Source organism: Dendropsophus ebraccatus, chromosome 13 (assembly GCF_027789765.1).
Source record: "Dendropsophus ebraccatus isolate aDenEbr1 chromosome 13, aDenEbr1.pat, whole genome shotgun sequence".
NCBI classification, from domain to species: domain Eukaryota; kingdom Metazoa; phylum Chordata; class Amphibia; order Anura; family Hylidae; genus Dendropsophus; species Dendropsophus ebraccatus.
Genome location: NC_091466.1, coordinates 42,880,178 through 42,900,236, shown reverse-complemented (window position 1 = coordinate 42,900,236; position 20,059 = coordinate 42,880,178). Strand labels below are relative to the sequence as shown.

General features: G+C 43.0%; 1 protein-coding gene and 1 long non-coding RNA gene across 3 annotated transcripts in view; one reads left to right on the top strand and one right to left on the bottom strand.

The window, feature by feature from the left end:
• The window catches only part of BRF1 (BRF1 general transcription factor IIIB subunit), a 212,905-nt gene extending 209,683 nt beyond the window's left edge, over positions 1-3,222 (top strand). The window contains exons 17-18 of the mRNA XM_069950096.1: positions 1,560-1,707; positions 2,575-3,222. Coding sequence (XP_069806197.1) covers positions 1,560-1,707; positions 2,575-2,612 — 186 coding nt within the window. The 3' untranslated portion in view covers positions 2,613-3,222. The remainder of the gene's footprint in view (positions 1-1,559; positions 1,708-2,574) is intronic.
• LOC138770841 (uncharacterized) overlaps positions 1-9,468 on the bottom strand; it is a 16,980-nt gene extending 7,512 nt beyond the window's left edge. The window contains exons 1-3 of one of the 2 annotated variants that reach the window (XR_011359515.1): positions 9,394-9,468; positions 3,637-3,770; positions 1-156 (exon numbers count right to left, since the gene is read on the bottom strand). The exon at positions 1-156 is cut by the window's left edge and continues 234 nt beyond it. This is a non-coding gene — a long non-coding RNA (uncharacterized lncRNA). The remainder of the gene's footprint in view (positions 157-3,636; positions 3,771-9,393) is intronic. The other variant, XR_011359514.1, reaches the window with a different exon arrangement.
• Between the last annotated feature and the right edge of the window lie 10,591 nt (positions 9,469-20,059).

Below are 20,059 nucleotides of genomic sequence, written 5' to 3'. Positions count from 1 at the left end.
TGGTTTAGAGGAATACTTATTATCTCGATTTTTTTTTTTTCGACATCTTTTAAAGGGATTTTTTTGCTATAGATATTAGGCCTCTGGCTTTTGTCCTGGCCATGGAGAACTTTTCAGTAAACAGTTTGGTTTCTTATTTCTCAGTATCTGCATTTCCTATATGAAAAGAAAACACTGGACTTCAATCTGCTGCTATAAAGACTGCTATTCTCACTGTTAGGACATGCTGGGAGCTGTTGGGGAACCCCCATCCTAGACTGTGGTTTCTATTTCATTCAGTGGAACCCATAATAAAGATTCATTCCCACCTCATTATTATCCCCTCTATCATTATAATTTCTACCTCAGTATAACAGTCACAATAGGTACAGAAGGTTGAAAAGAGCACAGTATTGGGGGATCAAATACATTCTATTATGGGCAGAACAGCTCTGGAGAACGGCTGCTTTCCCAAGTGAAATAGAGTAAAGGAGGCCATACACATAAGTTAAAGAGTGACCCTTCCCTCTGACACCCCCATATGTACGGGGCATCCAGATGTCTGCAGTCAAAATAAAGCAAAACCTGAAGTGCTGTAAGGTGATCACAGCAAGAGGTGACTGTCAGGAGCTTATTCTCAGTCTTTATGGTAGGTAATAATTCACACTCAGCCAGTCTGAAGGTTATTTATAATTTAGTCGGGGAGATGGGTAGTTGGTGGTGTATGGCCAACACGAGAACTGTGTAATTTGGGCAGAGTTTACTGAGCATTTATGGAGTCAACCTTCCCTGTTGGGTGCCATTAATTTGTGTGTATGAAAACATTTTCAATTTTTTTTCTAGGTTATAATTGTTCAGATTTAGATTATCTTCCATATATGCATTGCATCTAATGCTGGAAAACCCTTGGTGGTTGTCATCACTAACAGCAACTATTCAGCTGTCAAGTGTAGATGGTTGGGAATGCTTTGCATTGTGGTCAATGGATACATTTCTCCCCAGAACATGTAAAACCAGGACCCCAACAATAGAAGATATGGTCAGGGTGCATGTGTGCTGCCACTGTGATCAGAGCATTATATTACGTATGTACTGTATAGTCTGAGGACAGCTGGAGCCTAGATTCTGGAGGTGCTCGGACTGTATCCTGTGCCAGTCCAACAGCTTCTTGTATGGGTGTGTTATCGGGGTACGTAAACCAGGCCACATTGTCACATAGTATTTTGGGTCCAAACCGGGAGTGAGTAGTTTTAAATATTGTTACCCCCTTACTCTATGTGCGGTTCTCAGCACCATCCACAAGCTTAGATGTTGCTCATTCAATTTATACCTGTATGAAACTTGTCTGTGTTGTGTCTTTGGTATAAAATAGCATCATTGTATCGGTTAACAGTGTCACCTAGGTGGGGCTTCGCGGCAGTTGTTAGGCCCTCTTTCCCCTGGAGCCTTACTTAGGTGACATTGTCCACTGCACTTAGAGTAAGGGGGGTGACAGTATCACTTTAATAATGCAATTTTACAACAGATTAAGATTTTTTTCCTTTATTCAAAGACCCATGGAGTTGTTTGTCATTTTGTAGGAATCTAGCAGTCCTGTAGAGAGCCAGGCAGTAGTAGTGGAGAGTGGACCAGTGACCTATAACCCTGAGGAAGAGGTGGAGGAAGAAGAAGAGGAGGAGGAGGAGCAGGAGCATTGTGTCAGCGCACTTGAGCTGCTAGGAGGCCACGGTAAGTATAGCTATAAAGTAACATAAAGCCAGTATCTGATCTGTATCTCTGGAGCCAGGTGGCATGGGCTAACACCTATATCTATTACCCTCTACAACTCTCCCCTTGTCCCCCACTCCCCCATCACTGTAAGAGGCTAAAGTGGTTGTCTGCGAGTGTAAAGGTCCTCGTGACAAGTTTTGCTGTCGCTCTAAGGTGTATGGCGTGACAGATGATGTCAGTGATGATAGAGGTCGAGCATGATGGAAAATCATTGCCTGAACCCTTTGAACTTGTAGAGATAAGCCGCAGCTCTCACCCTGTGGCTTACCCCTCCCCTCAGAGAACACAGGAATGCTTGCCGATGCCAAACGTTCCTGTGTATGGGGCGGATGGGAGAGATAACGGATTGTCAGTCATTGAAAGTGTATGGGGACCTTTAACTGGTCTAATGGCAGGAAATGTGAACAAAAAATTGTACTTGCCAATTATATGCCCTCCGTAGCTCTGGTGCAGTGATGACAGCACATCCAGCCAAGTACTACCCTTTACCAAAAATAGCTGAAGGATAAACTTACAAAACCTTATTTTACAAAGATCCTTTTGTAATATAGCTGCACGTTTTCCAGATATTTAGCTTTCTCTATTTAACTACCCCAAATAGAGCTAAAGAGGTAGTAAAAAAGAATTTACACACCCTAAAGCAGCCTTACGGCGAGTCCGTATATCAGCCGGCCATAATAGTGTCTCCATGTTGTGTTTATGGCATGCAGGGAATTAATCTGAACATAAATCCCATGATTAACAGTACAATACCATGGATTCTTTCTTCCTCACCACCATTGTTACATGGCCAAGCATTAAGTGTAACATTTTGCTTTCTTTCAGATTACGGCTGTGAAGTGGATGATGACGATGCTTATTGATTCCCGTGACTTGGATCACAGCGGATCCCCTTCTCATGTGATCTTGTAATATAAGGACTTGTATATATTATGCTGTTCTGTGATCAGCACCAATGCAAATACTTCGAGTTTTGTAATTAAATTTGCAAAATTCTGTTCGTTTTGGTCAGTTCTCATTGGCCTTGGACCCATAAGAATTTATTGGGTTACTAGTACTTGAAGCTTTTGTTGCTGTAGCTTTCCCTTTTTTTCTATTATTATTATTATAATTATGCCGTAATTATGTTTTGATAAATCTGTACTTAGTAATAAACCAGTGCAAGCATGGAGTCTAAGGAGATATAATGTGTGCTCTTTGCATTCTGTAGTAACCTCTATAACTTATAACTATATACAAATTACCTCCAAAGGCCCACACCAGATCCTACCTGGCTCCCTATGGGTGGAGCATGACACAGGGATTCAATAGGAGTGTAAGTGTTCATATTCTCACCATTTGTTAAATAGAGGCGGAAGAAGCGCACAGCTAAGTGCTTCACTTTAAGTCTCGCTACGTTTTTTCATCTTGCCACAAGAGACAATCTCTATTGTAATTAAATAGAGACCATCTCCTGCAAGGGGATGGAAATCGTAGCAAGCCTTAGAGCTGAGGGAAGAGTTTACCTAAGCATTTCACTCTATCAATCAATTGTGGATCTAGGTCACTAAACATGTCAAAAGTTTTTTTTTTTAAGTGACCGTAACACTTTAAAGGGGCTGTTCAGGAAGGAGAAGACAGCTCAAGCCTTTTGCTCCCCCATGCTCACTTCCTGTATATCCACTTTGCAGAAATATATCTTATGAGATGGGAGGTGGCAGGTGTATATCCTCTAGAGATGAAGAAATTTGCCAAAAGTTTAAAACCTGAACGATTGGCATTTAAATCCCGCTGCCTACAAAAGGTGGATGCAACCGTATCTTCTGCCTTCTCCAGGCAGCAGGATTGAAGTGCTAATCGTTTGGGTTCATGCAAAACCGAACTTTTGGCAAGTTCGTTCATATCTACCTGGTCACTGAGCGCAGACGAAACCATGCACACTCAGTCTCGCTGATGATGTTGTGCACTTCTCTCTTTGGTTCATTGCTTGATCAGACTCATTGCAGGAGTTGGTCTCTATAAACTTCTATGGAGCACATTTCCTGCAACGAGACAAATTGAGCAGAAGATTAATGGGGTCTCAGAACTGAGACTCCGACAAATCAAAAATTTGACATTTCTGTGTGACATGTCAAAAGCTTTTTTTTTTTTTAAATGGTAACTCTTTAACCCTTTGAGGACCAGGCCCAAAATGACCCAGTGGACCGCGCAAATTTTGATCTTAGTGCTTTCGTTTTTCCCTCCTCCCCTTCTAAGAGCTCTAGCACTCTCAGTTTTCTATCTACAAGCCATGTAAGTGCTTGTTTTTTACAGGAATAGTTGTACTTTGTAATGGCGTCATTCATTTTACCATAACATGTATGATGGAATTCCAAATATATTATTTATGAAGATATAAATAGGTGAAATCGTAAGAAAGAATGCAATATGGTAACGTTTGGGGAGTTCCTGTGTCTACGTAATGCACTATATGGTAAAGGCGACATGATACTATTATTCTATAGGTCAGTCTGAACACAACCATATGCAGGTTACACAGATTCTCTAATGTTATATATATATTTTTTTTATGAAATCCTTTTTTTTGGCAATTAAATATTAATAAAATGGGCCTATTGTGACGCTTATAACGGTTTTATTTTTTCACCTATGGGGCTGTATGGGGTGTCATTTTTTCCGCCATGATCTCTAGTTTTTATTAATACCATATTTGTGAAGATCGGACGTTTTGATCATTTTTTATTGATTTTTTTTAATATATAATGTAACATAAAATCGGTAATCTGCGCACTTTTTCCCCTCTTTTCGTGTACGCCGTTTACCGGTCGCAATGACGCTTGTTATATTTTAATAGATCGGACAATTACGCACGCTATGATATATTATATGTTTATCTATTTATTCATTTTTATATGTTTTATTTATATAATGGGAAAGGGGGGTGATTTAGACTTTTATTGGGGGAGGGGTTTTGGGGTAGTGTAATAGTGTTTTGAACTTTTTTTTTCTTACACTTTTGAAGTCCCTTTGGGGGACTTGTAAATAGATTAGTCTGATTTCTACACTGATGAATGCTATGCCATAGGCATAGCATTGATCAGTGTTATCGGCGATCTGCTCATTGAGCCTGCCTGTGCAGGCTCAGTGTAGCAGATCGCCGATCGGACCGCATGGAGGCAGGTAAGAGACCTCCAGCAGTCCGTTTCAACGATCGGGACCCCCGCAGTCACACTGCGGGGGTCCCGATCGGTAAGTGACAGGGGACTCCCCCTGTCACTTACACTTAAACGCCGCGGTCGCGCCGCGATCGTGGCGTTTAAGGGGTTAATAACACGCGGCAGCGCGATCGCTGCAGCGTGTCATTGCCGGTGAGGTCCCGGCTGCTCACTGCAGCCGGCCCCCACCTCCTATGAAGCGCGCTCCGCTCCGGAGCGCGCTTCATAGCGGGAATAACACCCATGACGTAAGGTTACGTCATGGGTCGTCTGGGGACAGACTTCCATGACGTAACCCTACGTCCAGGGTCGTCTAGGGGTTAAGGCTTGGTAGTGGTTTAGGGTCCATAAACAACCTGGCAGGTTCCCCTTAAAGCGACTCTGTACCCACAATCTGACCCTCCCAAACCATTTGTACCTTCGGATAGCTGCTTTTAGGCCAAGATCTGTCCTGGGGTCCGTTCAGCAGGTGATGCAGTTATTGTCCTAAAAAACAACTTTTAAACTTGTAGCCCTGTGTCAAATTGGTGTGGCTTGGAGGACCCATGATCCAGGGTTGCAACGCCCCACTCTCCTCATCATTAGGAATGCCCCTGGGCAGGATTTTTCCTATTCATCACCTGTCTCAACACTGCAGAGATGTCTTAACAAGCCAGCACCTGTGCAGTGTTCAGACAGGTGATGAATTGGAAAAATTGTTCTAGGGGCATTCCTAATAATGAAGAGGGCGGGGAGGAGGGACTGAGGGGTGTCGCAATCCTAGGGCATGGGTACTCCTAGCCACACCAATTTGACACAGGGCTGCAAGTTTAAAAGTTGTTTTTTTAGGACAATAACTGCATCACCTGCCGAAAGGACCCCAGGACAGATCATGGATTAAAAGCAGCTATCTGACTGTATAATTGGTTTGGGGGCGGGGGTCAGATTGTGGGTACGGAGTTGCTTTAAGGTCTATCTTATAAGAAGATTAATGTATAATCCTAAGGGCCCTTTTACATGAACGGGTTGCTGTCTTGACAAGGCAAGATCAATTGTGGGGCTGGGCCACTGAACGATCGGTACATCAGTTTGCTATTGTTGCCAACACATCACTTGTAAACGCAAGGCAATGGGCCCTACATAACCTACTGGTAACAAATGAAGACGCTATCAGGCTGTACAACAGCTGTGTTGGTCATTTCGGGCCCTATTACACGGCCTGCTATTAAGGAGCAAGTGAGCGCAAACCTGTCAGGTCAGATCTCATTTGCTCCTCATTCCCTGCTCACTGTCGGTGTTATTACACACGCCAACAGTAAGGGGGGGGCTTTCCTGGCAGTCTTAAGATCATCTGGATGGCGCACAGAAGATAGCAGTGGTCTGCTGCCGCTGCTCCTATTACGCAGAGCTATGGCCAGCAGATCATTGCTATTCTTGACGTTCTTTTTGAACATGTTCAAAGACAGTGATCCGTCGACATCATGCATGCCGGCTGATCGTTGCCTATGAACAATTCCTTTTACACCAACAGATTATCGGCCAGAGTGGTTAGTAATCGGCCAAGTACGGACGATAATCGCTTTGTGTAATAGCCTACAAGAAACCTGATGGTATGCTGCCAACAATAATGAAAGTGAAGGGCTATTCTAGCAGTCATGTGTACAGCACATCACTCCCAACAACCAATGTAAATTGTCCTATTAAAGCGACAGTTGTCAACTTGTATATAATCGATCCGTGCTCGTATTGGCCGCTGTTTGCCCGTGTAAAGGAGCCTTAGCTGTTCCTTAAAATATGACCTGAAGAAACTTTCTGTTCATAAATCACATGAAACAGAAATTGCTAAATATTCTTGAAATGAAGTCTAACTAGGTTTCCTCTGTTCCTCGGTCCTTGAAGGGAGACTAAATCTTTAGAGTTATTCAGGAAATGTTATTATCATTATTACCTGATCTTCTTCTTTTATGAGCTGGAACTATTTGAGTTTGGGAGCAGCACCAAGCAAATCTAATTCGCAGTGAATGCCTGAAGATGTTGCTGAACTTTTCCTGGTACAAAAGTTAAAGAGCCTGCACAGGATTAGAAAAACATGGCTGCTTTCTGCCAGGAACAGCGCCCACACCTGTCAATGGGTTGTGTCAGGAATTGCAGCTCAGCTCCATTGAAGTAAGTGGGGCTTAAAGGAGAGGTCCAGTGAAACTTTTTATTAAAATATTGTATTGCCCCCCAAAAGTTATACAAATCACCAATATACACTTATTATGGGAAATGCTTATAAAGTGCTTTTTTTCCCTGTACTTACTACTGCATCAAGGCTTCACTTCCTGGATAACATGTTGATGTCACGACCCGACTCCCAGAGCTGTGCGGGCTGTGGCTGCTGGAGAGAAGGATGGCAGAGGGACACTGAGGGCACTGGAGGGACACTGAGCATCCCTCTGCCATCATCCTCTCCAGCAGCCACAGCCCGCACAGCTCTGGGAGTCAGGTCGTGACATCACCATTTTATCCAGGAAGTGAAGCCTTGATGCAGTAGTAAGTTCAGGGAAAAAAGCACTTTATAAGCATTTCCCGTAATAAGTGTATATTGGTGATTTGTATAACTTTTGGGTGGCAATACAATACTTTAATAAAAAATTTCACCGGAATTCTCCTTTAATAGATATACCAATCATTGCTAGTGTTAAGCAAACTTGCTTAACGCTTGGGTTCGGCAATGTTGGTTCAAATCCGAACGCTAGGCATTTGACTCCTGGTGTCTGGATTAATTGGGTGCAGCCTTAGGGCTGCCAGGAAAACCTAGATACAGCCTATTGCTTTATCAATATTTTCCAAGACTCCCTAGGCATCCAACTTCTCCAGACCCTCTAGGAGTCGAATTCCAAGCGTTCCGGTTTGAACTAACATTTACTCATCACTATTCTTCACCCCTAAAGGGACTGTCCAGGATTAGCAAAAAATGCTGCTCTCTGTCAGTGCCACACCTGTCCATAGGTTGGGTACAGTATTGCAGCTCAGCCCCATTTAAGTATATTGGGATGAGCTGCAATACCACCTGTAGACAGATGTGGTGCTGTTTTTGGAAGAAAGTATCCATGTTTTTGGAAGAAAGTATCCATAGTAGAGATGAGCGAATCGGGTTCGAGTCGATCTGAACCCGAACATTCGGTATTTGATTAGCTGGGGCTGCTGAACTTGGATAAAGCTCAAACATCTGGAAAACATGGATATAGCCAATGACTTTATCCATGTTATCCATGTTTTCCACATAGCCTTAGGGCTTTATCCAAGTTCAGCAGCCGCCGCTAATCAAATGCCGAAAGTTCGGGTTTGGATCAACTCGAGCATGCTCCAGGTTCGCTCATCTCTAATCCATAGTTTCATATTCCTGGACAATCCCTTTAACAACTGCAAATATTTTGCTAACTTAATCCCCCTTTCTGCGTACACGTAATAAAAAACAATACCAAGACACAAGTGGTGGTTCATTCAAGCAGTCAGTGGCAGGCAGAGGTGTGGGGAAGAGCAGCAGAGTGCAATACAGAGCAGACAAACTTGCAAAGTAAAGAATCAACTGTACCTGTGCTCAGTGCCAACCTCGCTGACCAGCCCTTGCATTGCGGCAGTGTCCAGCCGTGTAAATGGGCCTTAGAAACTGGCCATTCAGGATCTGGACTAGAGAACAGGATACCAAGAGGAACCATATTGGAGAGCAAGACAACCAGACACAGGTAATGGTAGGACATCACAATCACAGATGATGTCCGGCAGTGAAAGTTTATCTATTTTGCCCTTAAATTATTTCCTTTCTTATTACCTTAGAATAGATATGTTTGTCCCATGAATGTTTACGTTTAGTTTCTATACATTTACCTACCACATCTGCTGAAATTTGCTCCATTTATCTACTACTTTAAGTAAAGTAATATTTTCTTGCCATCACCTGTCAGATGGCTACATTTTGAAACATTGGGGACATGACAAAGGGACCAAAATGTCAGTGATGTAATATAGCGGAAAAAACTAACTGGTGCTCTGGGCATTACTGATACTTTAAGGTCATTTTCTATATAAAGCCCTGGGAGCCTCACCTGCTCCAGATCCGATAACATGTGTATTTTTCTTTCATTGTTTGTCGTGAGTCACGACCCAGGGATCTTGTAAAAACACAACTTGATAGAGATGAAATCTTAAGACAGGGCAGGAATGAGGTCACAACTATCCCCTCCATTGTCCTCAATCCATCTCGTTCACTTGTGCTGGGTACCTGGGGGGATTGTAATAGTATGGTGCAGAACAAGCAGATGCAGGTGAGAAAAGCATTAGTATGTCACACAAAACACTGTTAACCCTTTAGCTGAGCAGATGGCTGAATGTCTAACAAGACACTTTACACAAAGCAACTAATCTATAGATGCCTTGTATATGTCTTCTCTTCTAGAAATACTTACATTTTATATGATGTTTTTACCTAAAGGCTGGATTCAAGTTCTTAGTTATTGTTCCTCATTTGTAGTATACGTCTTCTAGTCTGCACACTAGGGCTGCCGGGATTACAGACAAAAATTCTAAATGTTATACATTGAATATCCTAGGATTGGAGATAAAGTTAAATGAATTTCCATGTAATTTGAAGTAGCATACGAATACTTTGATGGATTCCAAGTGGCATGACTCTCTCTTCCTACAATCATATTAAAATGCTTTTGAGACATAAGTAGACTGAATGATGTCTTTCTGTTAATCCCTCTTGGTTCAGTTTCTGAAGAAGTCTTACTTTAACATGGCTATCTCCATTGTAGCTTTTAATAGAGATGAGCGGCCTACTCTGATATGGAGAAACCTCTTTAAGGATGCCTTCACACGTACCAGATCTTCAGCGGATTTCGCTGCAAATCGCAGATCCGGGTATAGTAAAGTTCTATGGGGTCCCATACCCGCAGCGGAATTTTCATTCTGCTGCAGATATGTGACCCGGCCCCTTTAACCTCCGGCCTCCCACAGCCCCAGCCCACAACATACATTACCTGCTCGGTGCCCCGGCTGTGTGAAGCTCCTGGCTCCCCATCAGCCAATCAGAGCACAGCAGCACTGATTGGCTGATGGGAAGCAAGGGGAGCCGCGAGCTTCACACAGCCGCGGCTCCGAGCAGGTAATGTATGGGCCGGGGGCCGGGTCACATATCTGCTGCGGGTATGGGACCCCATAGAACCTCACTATACCTGGATTCGCAGCGGATTTCGCTGCAAATCGCGTCAAATCCGCTGCGGATCCGGTTCGTGTGAAGGTACCCTAAAGGGACAGTTTTCATTTTATTTAGTGTAGGACCTGATAGGGCAGAGCATGACACAAAGGTTCAAAGACTATATTACTTGTTCTGCCACACCAAAAAAAAAGATAAGGGAAACCCCAAAAGAGACTCAATCAGGACTAAATGATATCAATACCATAATTCACTTTATTAAATAGTATACAGAGAAAAACACACATGCAACATTAAAAACAAGACCTGGGGAGGCGGGGGACCAGATTGCTGGGACAAGTTATAAAAGTGACAATGCATCCACATAGATACTAATATAAGGCATATGTAAACATTCCTACAGCATAAGGTGCAAAGAGTAAAGTGCCAGTGCTTGCTGCTACAGTACGCTGCTCAGAATAATGCACATGTGCAAAAACATATCAGGATGCAAGTTACCAATACCAATGGGTACTACAGGTCCCAGTCCACTGGTCACCCACCTCAGGAGTGTGAGGTGGGTGACCAGTGGACTGGGACCTGTAGTACCCATTGGTACTACTGCAGCAACATGTTATATGTAAGGTGCATAATTTTTTTTTGGAATCTATAATCTTTTATTTACAGACACAGCTCTGGATGTAACTCAAGATAAGTAATTCTACTTATATAGTGAAGTGCTGTACTTTTAAACCATTCTGTCTGTGTATGTAAGGGGGCTGCATATGTGGAAGATTCCATTAGAGTATCTCATGTAACTATAACTCTGGGCTGTCGTATAGCTTTGCCCATAGAAAGCAACAAAATGAAGAAAAAAAAAAATGCATGCACCTTATACACTCACCGGCCACTTTATTAGGTACACCTGTCCAACTGCACGTTACCACTTAATTTCTAATCAGCCAATCACATGGCGGCAACTCAGTGCATTTAGGCATGTAGATATGCTCAAGACAATCTCCTGCAGTTCGTGGCATGGTTGTTGGTGCCAGAAGGGCTGGTCTGAGTATTTCAGAAACTGCTGATCTACTGGGATTTTCACGCACAACCATCTCTAGGGTTTACAGAGAATGGTCCGAAAAAGAAAAAACATCCAGTGAGCGGCAGTTCTGTGGGCGGAAATGCCTTGTTGATGCCAGAGGTCAGAGGAGAATGGGCAGACTGGTTCGAGCTGATAGAAAGGCAACAGTGACTCAAATAGCCAACCGTTACAACCAAGGTAGGCAGAAGAGCATCTCTGAACGCACAGTACGTCCAACTTTGAGGCAGATGGGCTACAGCAGCAGAAGACCACACCGGGTGCCACTCCTTTCAGCTAAGAACAGGAAACTGAGGCTACAATTTGCACAAGCTCATCGAAATTGGACAGTAGAAGATTGGAAAAACCTTGCCTGGTCTGATGAGTCTCGATTTCTGCTGCGACATTCGGATGGTAGGGTCAGAATTTGGCGTCAACAACATGAAAGCATGGATCCATCCTGCCTTGTATCAACTGTTCAGGCTGGTGGTGGTGGTGTCATGGTGTGGGGAATATTTTCTTGGCACTCTTTGGGCCCCTTGGTACCAATTGAGCATCGTTGCAACGCCACAGCCTACCTGAGTATTGTTGCTGACCATGTCCATCCCTTTATGACCACAATGTACCCAACATCTGATGGCTACTTTCAGCAGGATAATGCGCCATGTCATAAAGCTAGAATCATCTCAGACTGGTTTCTTGAACATGACAATGAGTTCACTGTACTCAAATGGCCTCCACAGTCACCAGATCTCAATCCAATAGAGCATCTTTGGGATGTGGTGGAACGCGAGATTCGCATCATGGATGTGCAGCCGACAAATCTGCGGCAACTGTGTGATGCCATCATGTCAATATGGACCAAAATCTCTGAGGAATGCTTCCAGCACCTTGTTGTATCTATGCCACGAAGAATTGAGGCAGTTCTGAAGGCAAAAGGGGGTCCAACCCGTTACTAGCATGGTGTACCTAATAAAGTGGCTGGTGAGTGTATATAACATGTTTCTGCAGTATATATACTGTAACAACTCTATTCAGTGGGTAAACCCAAGCATACAACTGAGATGAGATAGAGCTGGGGGAGCAAAAATATATATATATATATATATATATATATATATATATATATGAATTGGTATTTCACACTTTTAAAAACCTATTAGGTTTAACTTATAATATGGCGGCTGCCTCAAGTTCTGTATATGTCGCAGAAAGACACAATTAAACTCTCGAAGAGATTTGTTTTCCTGTATGTTTACATCTCTCATCAGTCACGGTCCTCATCTGTTTCTTTGATCTCCCTGCATTGTACTTGGCAGGTCTGGAACTATACATTAACCACAGTGTGTGCTGTGCATATCTAATCACATTTGTCTATTCCTGTCCCTCTGAGCTGTCAAATCCGCTTGTCACAAAGACATTACATTGATCAGTGTTTATATACCAAGTGTCAGGGGTGGCCAAGCAGTAAATGCAAAACTTCCTGTACAAAAAACATGCAACTATTTAACTGCTACTCCTCTCTGTGTTGGTGGCCATGTGAGAAGCCATGTCTCAGCAGAGCTAAGGGTTTAGAGTATTGAGATTGTGCGGGGATTGTTGGTGGATCCTACTGATGCTCATGCTCTTTGAAGACTATTCTGTACAGAATCACTAATGTAACACTATAAAATTGTCATTTGCTGCTGTAACTTTTGGCGTTTCTAAGAGCAAAACCATTGGTTACATTTCTCGGATCATTTGTGGTGTACTTTAGACATCATGTATACGGTAGTACAATAATCAATTGCAAGGAATCTTGTGACTTCTCATATATCAAAAAGAAGAAGAAAGTGTTTGACTCACGTTTAGTCGTTTATTTGCATGAGTAAGGGGGCGACCCCGAAACGTCGCGTCACTGCTGTAAGGCACGCCCACTCCGGCAAATGCACACCTGAGAGAACCCACGCTACCATTCATTGGTATTCATTGCTATCATATGCTATCGCTGGGAAAACTATTCTTGGCTTTATGTAGGCTTTGTCTTTGCTGGTTGTCACTCAACCATTGCTTAGCAGACTGTGGCAGACTGTGCTTCTGATCTACCGGAAATAAGGTCTGGTTACAGCCTCTTTATATGTATCTGCGGATGTTACATATGCAGCAATCTCTTAATGTGGTCTTGAGCAGTAATAGATGAAAGGCCCCGTCTGGGGCTTCTCAAGCCAATAGACTGGGGTTTCTAGTTATTTTTTTATGTTGGCTTCAGAAATCGACTTGCAATCTGTCCTCTGCGGTGATGAAGCATTGTCTCCCGGGCTGTAAGTCACTGTTCTTGACAAGCTAAACACTTACAGCTGTTACATTGTGCTTAACTGCCAAGAAGTCTTTTCACATCCTCCAAATCTCTGCAAGTGAGACATGAAGGATGAGATGTCATAAAAGGAGGAGGAAAAGAAGCCGGCATGAACATTGATAGATGACGCTCCTCGGTGTCAGGGCCTAGGAGTTGTTGGACAGGATAAAAGTCTGTCTCTCCTTTAATGCTTGGAACATCATAATGGCAATCTCCACAGCTATTAGACACAGAGAGTCTTTTATCTGCACATTAACATTATAGAAGTACTAAAACGGGATAATAATGCCAGAGGCTAAATGACTGGTGCCACGCTCCATAGCAGCGTGTGTGTATACAGCAGGTGACTGCATTATAAACGACCGATTGCTGTCACTCAGTAGAGGTTTTGGCTGTGAACGGGCTATTCTGACTTAAAGGGGTTATCCGGAGAAATATTTTTCTTTCAAATCAACTGGTTTCAGAAAGTTATATAAATTTGTAAATTACAGTGGTGCCTTGGATTATGAACATAATTGGTTCCAGGACCGTGCTTGTAATCCAAATCACTATGAAACCTAAGCAAATTTTCCCATAAGAAATTATTGATATGCAGACAGACAGTTGGTTCCACACCTCAAAAATTATTTTTCATTCTGAATAACATGTAAATGAAATGAAACAAACATTTAAAAACAGCTGAATATGTGATATTATACGTTACTGTACAGTATAGCAATCAGCATGTGGTGTATAATGTATAGTAAGTGCATAATCTTGAAAAACAGTAGCAGTTTGTAGATACAGGATGGAACTGCAAATCCCCATAATGTAGTAGCATAGTACAATGAAGGAATGAGCAGGACAGATGTGGGCACATACATGCAGCACTCTGTCCGGGGAGAGAGTGGTTATAGCTATGAAGAGATTACCTCCATAGTCCTGTCCCCTGATGTAAGCCCCAGCCTGAAGTGGATCTGCTATGATTTGGAAGGTGAGGGAGATTTCCTGGGTCAGAGTACAGGGCTGTAGACCCCCCAATTTAAACCATTCCCCTCTGCCACTCCTGCTCCTCCCAGTACAGGGAACTCTTAAACCAAAGCAATGCTCTTAAACCAAGTCACAATTTTGAAAGACTGAGTTCTTACAAAACACTCTTAATCCAAGTTACTCTTAAACCAAGGCTCAGGCAATGCTGCACAAGGAAAAAGTACGCAAATTCTCTTGCCTCCAAAAGAAAGAATACTATCTTGTACTAGCTGTGCCTAAGGATCTTTTTACACAGCCCAATATGGGACTGTGCAAGGACGCAAGCAAGTGCCAATCGGCGAAATCGTTTGCAGTGCCTTCAGGAGGAACAACTAGTCGTGTGGCCAAGCTGCACAAACTATCATTGTATCATTCATGTGGCCATGGGCTAATTTTCGGCCAAAGGAGCATTTCTAGCACAGCTCACTTCACATGGTCAGCCTGTGTAAACTCCAAAATATCTGTCTAAAAATGGGTGACTCTCACTGGTTTGGTTAGTACTTATGGGTACTATAATATCAATTTAAGGCAGTATGAGAGAACAGTAAGCAATGGCATGTTGAAAGCAATGAGAAATTTATGCAAGGTATAACATTTATTCGCTGAAACCCCAGAGTATTTGAGAAATTCTTTATTCCCCCGAAACAGCGCCACTCTAGTCCATGGGCTGCTTCTGGTATTGCAGCTCAGTCTATTACCTGGAATGATTATTGGTTAAAAATTTGCTATAACAAACTAAAATGAGCTAAAATTATCTTTCACACTCAACGATCAAACGATGAACGAAAAATCATAAATTTTTGTCTTTCAACATGTTAAAAAAATTATTGTTGGTAGTTCGCCGATCGCTTGCATGTCTGCTCGTGTAATAAGTAGTTCACTGATAAAACATGTTTTCCTGAGGAACGATTAGCTAACATATAACAAAATAACAGCGATCGTTCATAACAGTAATCAGTGAATGTAAATATCTCAAAATTGCTAATTTTTTACTAGTGATCGATCGTTATAGCGAATCTTTAAACGATAATCACACTAATGGCCCTATTCCACGGGCCGTTTTAGAGGAGCAAACGAGCGCTATTAGCGCTCGTTTGCTCCTCGTTCGCCGCTCGCTGCCGCCGCTATTCAACGCGGCTGCAGCGAGCGGGTGAGTGCGGGAGGGGCGGCGGGGAGCTGCGGGGGGGCTGCTCGGAGGATCGCTGATCGTCCGGGCAGCCCATAGGATATAGCAGCGTCTGCTGCCGATGCTCCTATTCAGCGGAGCGACGGCAGCAGATCGCTGCTATATCAGTCGCTTGTTTTTCAACATGTTGAAAAACAAGCGACTGCAACGATCAGCCGACATGAACGATGTCGGCTGATCGTTGCACTCTATTCCACGGAACGATTATCGTCCGTAGCGTTCGATATCGTCCGAAAATGAACGATAATCGTTCCGTGGAATAGGGCCATTAGTGAAGTGAATACAGCAAAACCAGACACCTATGAACAAGAATAGCCATGGTCCAGGAAAAAAGTGACTTTTTCTAGTTCTAAACAACCTATTTGCAGCAGTGCATGCTCTCTCGCTATATCCATATCTTTATTTTTTGTTACAATTTGATTTGCAGACGTCTGGCAGTGTTCAACCCTAACATGCCTGATGGTGTGGGGTTTGTAAAATCCATTGAGCCTATAACTTAAATGACCGAATAAAATTCTGTGACCGTAGAGCAGAAATTAATATATTAATCCTCTGCTCTATCGCTCCTTAATATTTCTGTATAAATTGTCATAAAATGTTCTAGGAAAAATCTAAGCTAATTTCTTTGAAATATTCCATACCAAATTAAATTCCTGTGACCAATTCTCCCTGGTAACTTGAGTGTTGAGTACTGAGATCCCTTATAGGCGCGTTCTGGCCTTGTACAGGCAGCTAAAAGGTTTGAGAGATATCTCCCGGGAATTACAGTTTAATGCGGCATGACAGACTTGATAGGAGTTGGGCTTTACTTTCTCACCCGGAAGCAACAACTTCTTATCAGTGTTGGTCACAGTGTAAATGACCTACATTCTGGAAATTGGCTTACCAGCCATTCTTCCCTGCCTCCTCAAAGAAACTTACTAGCCAAGTTGGTGTCTTGGAGTTTACTTTTCCTTCTCTAGTTCTACTTTGAAATAGAGAAAATGGGGTCACACAGAGTATTTCGGTTTGTACTAAAGTGGAACGGATAGAGAAAATCTAAGGTTGGCATATTTTACTCTGTCAGTTCCATTCCTGGTTTTAGCTAAAAATGCCGGCCAGACTATAACTAAATGAGGATCTCACCAGAAACTTACTGTGGTACTGAGGTAGTCAAGTGGGTGGTCCTACTCAGTGACTGGCAGCTCTCTTTATAGGAACACATACACTGATAACTGTCAGTAACTGTGTAGGACTGCCTACTTAGCTGAAAAATGAGCAGATATGTACAAGAATAAATGGCAAGCTATCCTAGACCTTTATCCATAAGATTAAAGGGGTAATCCGGCATTAGAAAAACATGCCTACTTTCTTACAGAGACAGCACAAATCTTGTCTCCAGTTCATGTGTGGTTTGCAATTAAGCTTAATTCACTTCAATAGAACTGAGTTACAAAACCTGCACCCAAACTGGAGACAAGAGTGGTGCACTTTATTCCTACAGTTTTAAGTAGGAAGGTTAGGTATATGGGTACGGCCACACAGAGACGGTAATGTGCGTGACCCCAATCGAATCAGAATGAAGTGTGCCGTGGTCATCTCCATGGATACCTAAACTTTCGGCTGCTGAGTGGAATTCTTCTACAATCTGGTCAGCAGGTATGCTTTAAAGGAGAAGTCCATCCATTAGCATAATCTCTGAGCTGGCATGGGAGGGACCAATCAATTATTGCTTACCTCGCTGCCTGACAGGCTCTGGGACCCCCACAAGAAGTCATTTTCCCCCAAGTTGTGATGACATCCCAGGGCCTGCAGCGGCTTCCCAAGTAGTGACGTCGGCTCTGCAGGAGATCCCGGAGTCCGGCAGGGGTTCTATAGTGGCGATCCAGCACTGGGGAGGGAGACGTGAGTCTGGATAGTTTGTTAACACCTGCTCTTACAGTTTTCAAAATTTTTTTTCCCTCATGGGCAGACTTCCCCTTTAACTGTGTTGATCTTTATGGTGTTAATTACATGACCAATGGCGCTTTTTTTATTATTATTTATTTATTAAAAACAGTAATGAAATAATGTAGACATTATGTCAGAAAATGTTGTATTATACAGAAAACAACATTGTTCTTGTAAGCCAGAATAGCCTAATGTTAGCCTAAAATTGATTTAAAAAAATGATCATATAAAATTTAACTGTAGGTTATAAAGTGAGAACTTTCAGTCTGCAGTGGAAAGCTGTTTGGCCACTAGAGGTCAGCACATAGAAAAACTGCAGTATAACTTAGGGTAACTAATTTAGTTTTACATGGATCGGCATGACAAAATAAAAAAATAAGTAACCACCATCTGACCAGTAAAAGATATGTCACTTTCTAATATTAGTGCGCCCTTAAAATTGTTTTGTTTTTGACAAATGTTCTCGTATGTTGGCAGAAAACCTTTCCTTTTGATTGCATGAAAAAGGAAAAAAAAATGTTTTGTTTCTGTTTTTGGCAGCCAAAACTAGTGCGGGCGTGGTTTTCCTATTCCTAGACCAACCCAACTATTTTTAGCTAATAACAAATTCTGATTAACACCTGCTGGCCTGCTATATAGGGACTGAATGATTTAATCATATTATTGCAAGGTGAAACAGATATATCAACTATATGTAGAAGATGTAGAAACATTGGGAGTAGAGATGAGCAAACCGCTGATCTAAACAAAGCAATGCGCTTTGTTACATCTGTACTCCGCTCATCAAGTCGCCGGCCATTCAGTGCTGCTCCTGGTGCCGGGGAAAACCTGGATCCAATCCTGGGAAACTGGGAGAAGTTTCCTAGAATTGGATCCAGCTTTTCTACATATTCTAGGAGGAGTGCCAGGAAGCAGACCAGCGCTGAAATGCCTGCAGCCCTACTCCTATAGACTTCAACAGGAGTCTAGGAACTGTGCAGAAAATAATTGACACGTGCGAGTCAATAGGAGCAACAGGACTTGATGGTGACATCATCTGTTCGGATCCCCATTTAAATAACATAATCAGCCTTTAGTGTCTTTCATTAAATTATCTATTCAAAAGTAAGGATGGTCCGAACTTGCCGAGGTTCGGGTTCGTTTGAACCCGAACGCTCGGCTTCAGATTCCCGCTGTCTGCCCGCTCCGTGCAGTGGGTGGATACAGCGGGTGGACCGTCTGGAACGAACCTCGGCAGGTTCGGACCATCCCTATTCAAAAGCAAAAAAGTAAAATAGCTGCCCACAATACACTCACCGGCCACTTTATTAGGTACACCTGTCCAACTGCACGTTACCACTTAATTTCTAATCAGCCAATGGCGGCAACTCAGTGCATTTAGGCATGTAGACATGGTCAAGACAATCTCCTGCAGTTCAAACCGAGCATCAGTATGGGGAAGAAAGGTGATTTGAGTGCCTTTGAACGTGGCATGATTGTTGGTGCCAGAAGGGCTGGTCTGAGTATTTCAGAAACTGCTGATCTACTGGGATTTTCACGCACAACCATCTCTAGGGTTTACAGAGAATGGTCCAAAAAAGAAAAAACATCCAGTGAGCGGCAGTTCTGTGGGTGGAAATGCCTTGTTGATGCCAGAGGTCAGAGGAGAATGGGCAGACTGGTTCCAGCTGATAGAAAGGCAACAGTGACTCAAATAGCCAACCGTTACAACCAAGGTAGGCAGAAGAGCATCTCTGAACGCACAGTACGGCCAACTTTGAGGCAGATGGGCTACAGCAGCAGAAGACCCCACCGGGTGCCACTCCTTTCAGCTAAGGACAGGAAACTGAGGCTACAATTTGCACAAGCTCATCGAAATTGGACAGTAGAAGATTGGAAAAACGTTGCCTGGTCTGATGAGTCTCGATTTCTGCTGCGACATTCGGATGGTAGGGTCAGAATTTGGCGTCAACAACATGAAAGCATGGATCCATCCTGCCTTGTATCAACGGTTCAGGCTGGTGGTGGTGGTGTCATGGTGTGGGGAATATTTTCTTGGCACTCGTTGGGCCCATTGGTACCAATTGAGCATTGTTGCAACGCCACAGCCTACCTGAGTATTGTTGCTGACCATGTCCATCCCTTTATGACCACAATGTACCCAACATTTGATGGCTACTTTCAGCAGGATAATGCGCCATGTCATAAAGCTAGAATCATCTCAGACTGGTTTCTTGAACATGACAATGAGTTCACTGTACTCAAATGGCCTCCAAAGTCACCAGATCTCAATCCAATAGAGCATCTTTGGGATGTGGTGGAACGGGAGATTCGCATCATGGATGTGCAGCCGACAAATCTGCGGCAACTGTGTGATGCCATCATGTCAATATGGACCAAAATCTCTGAGGAATGCTTCCAGCACCTTGTTGTATCTATG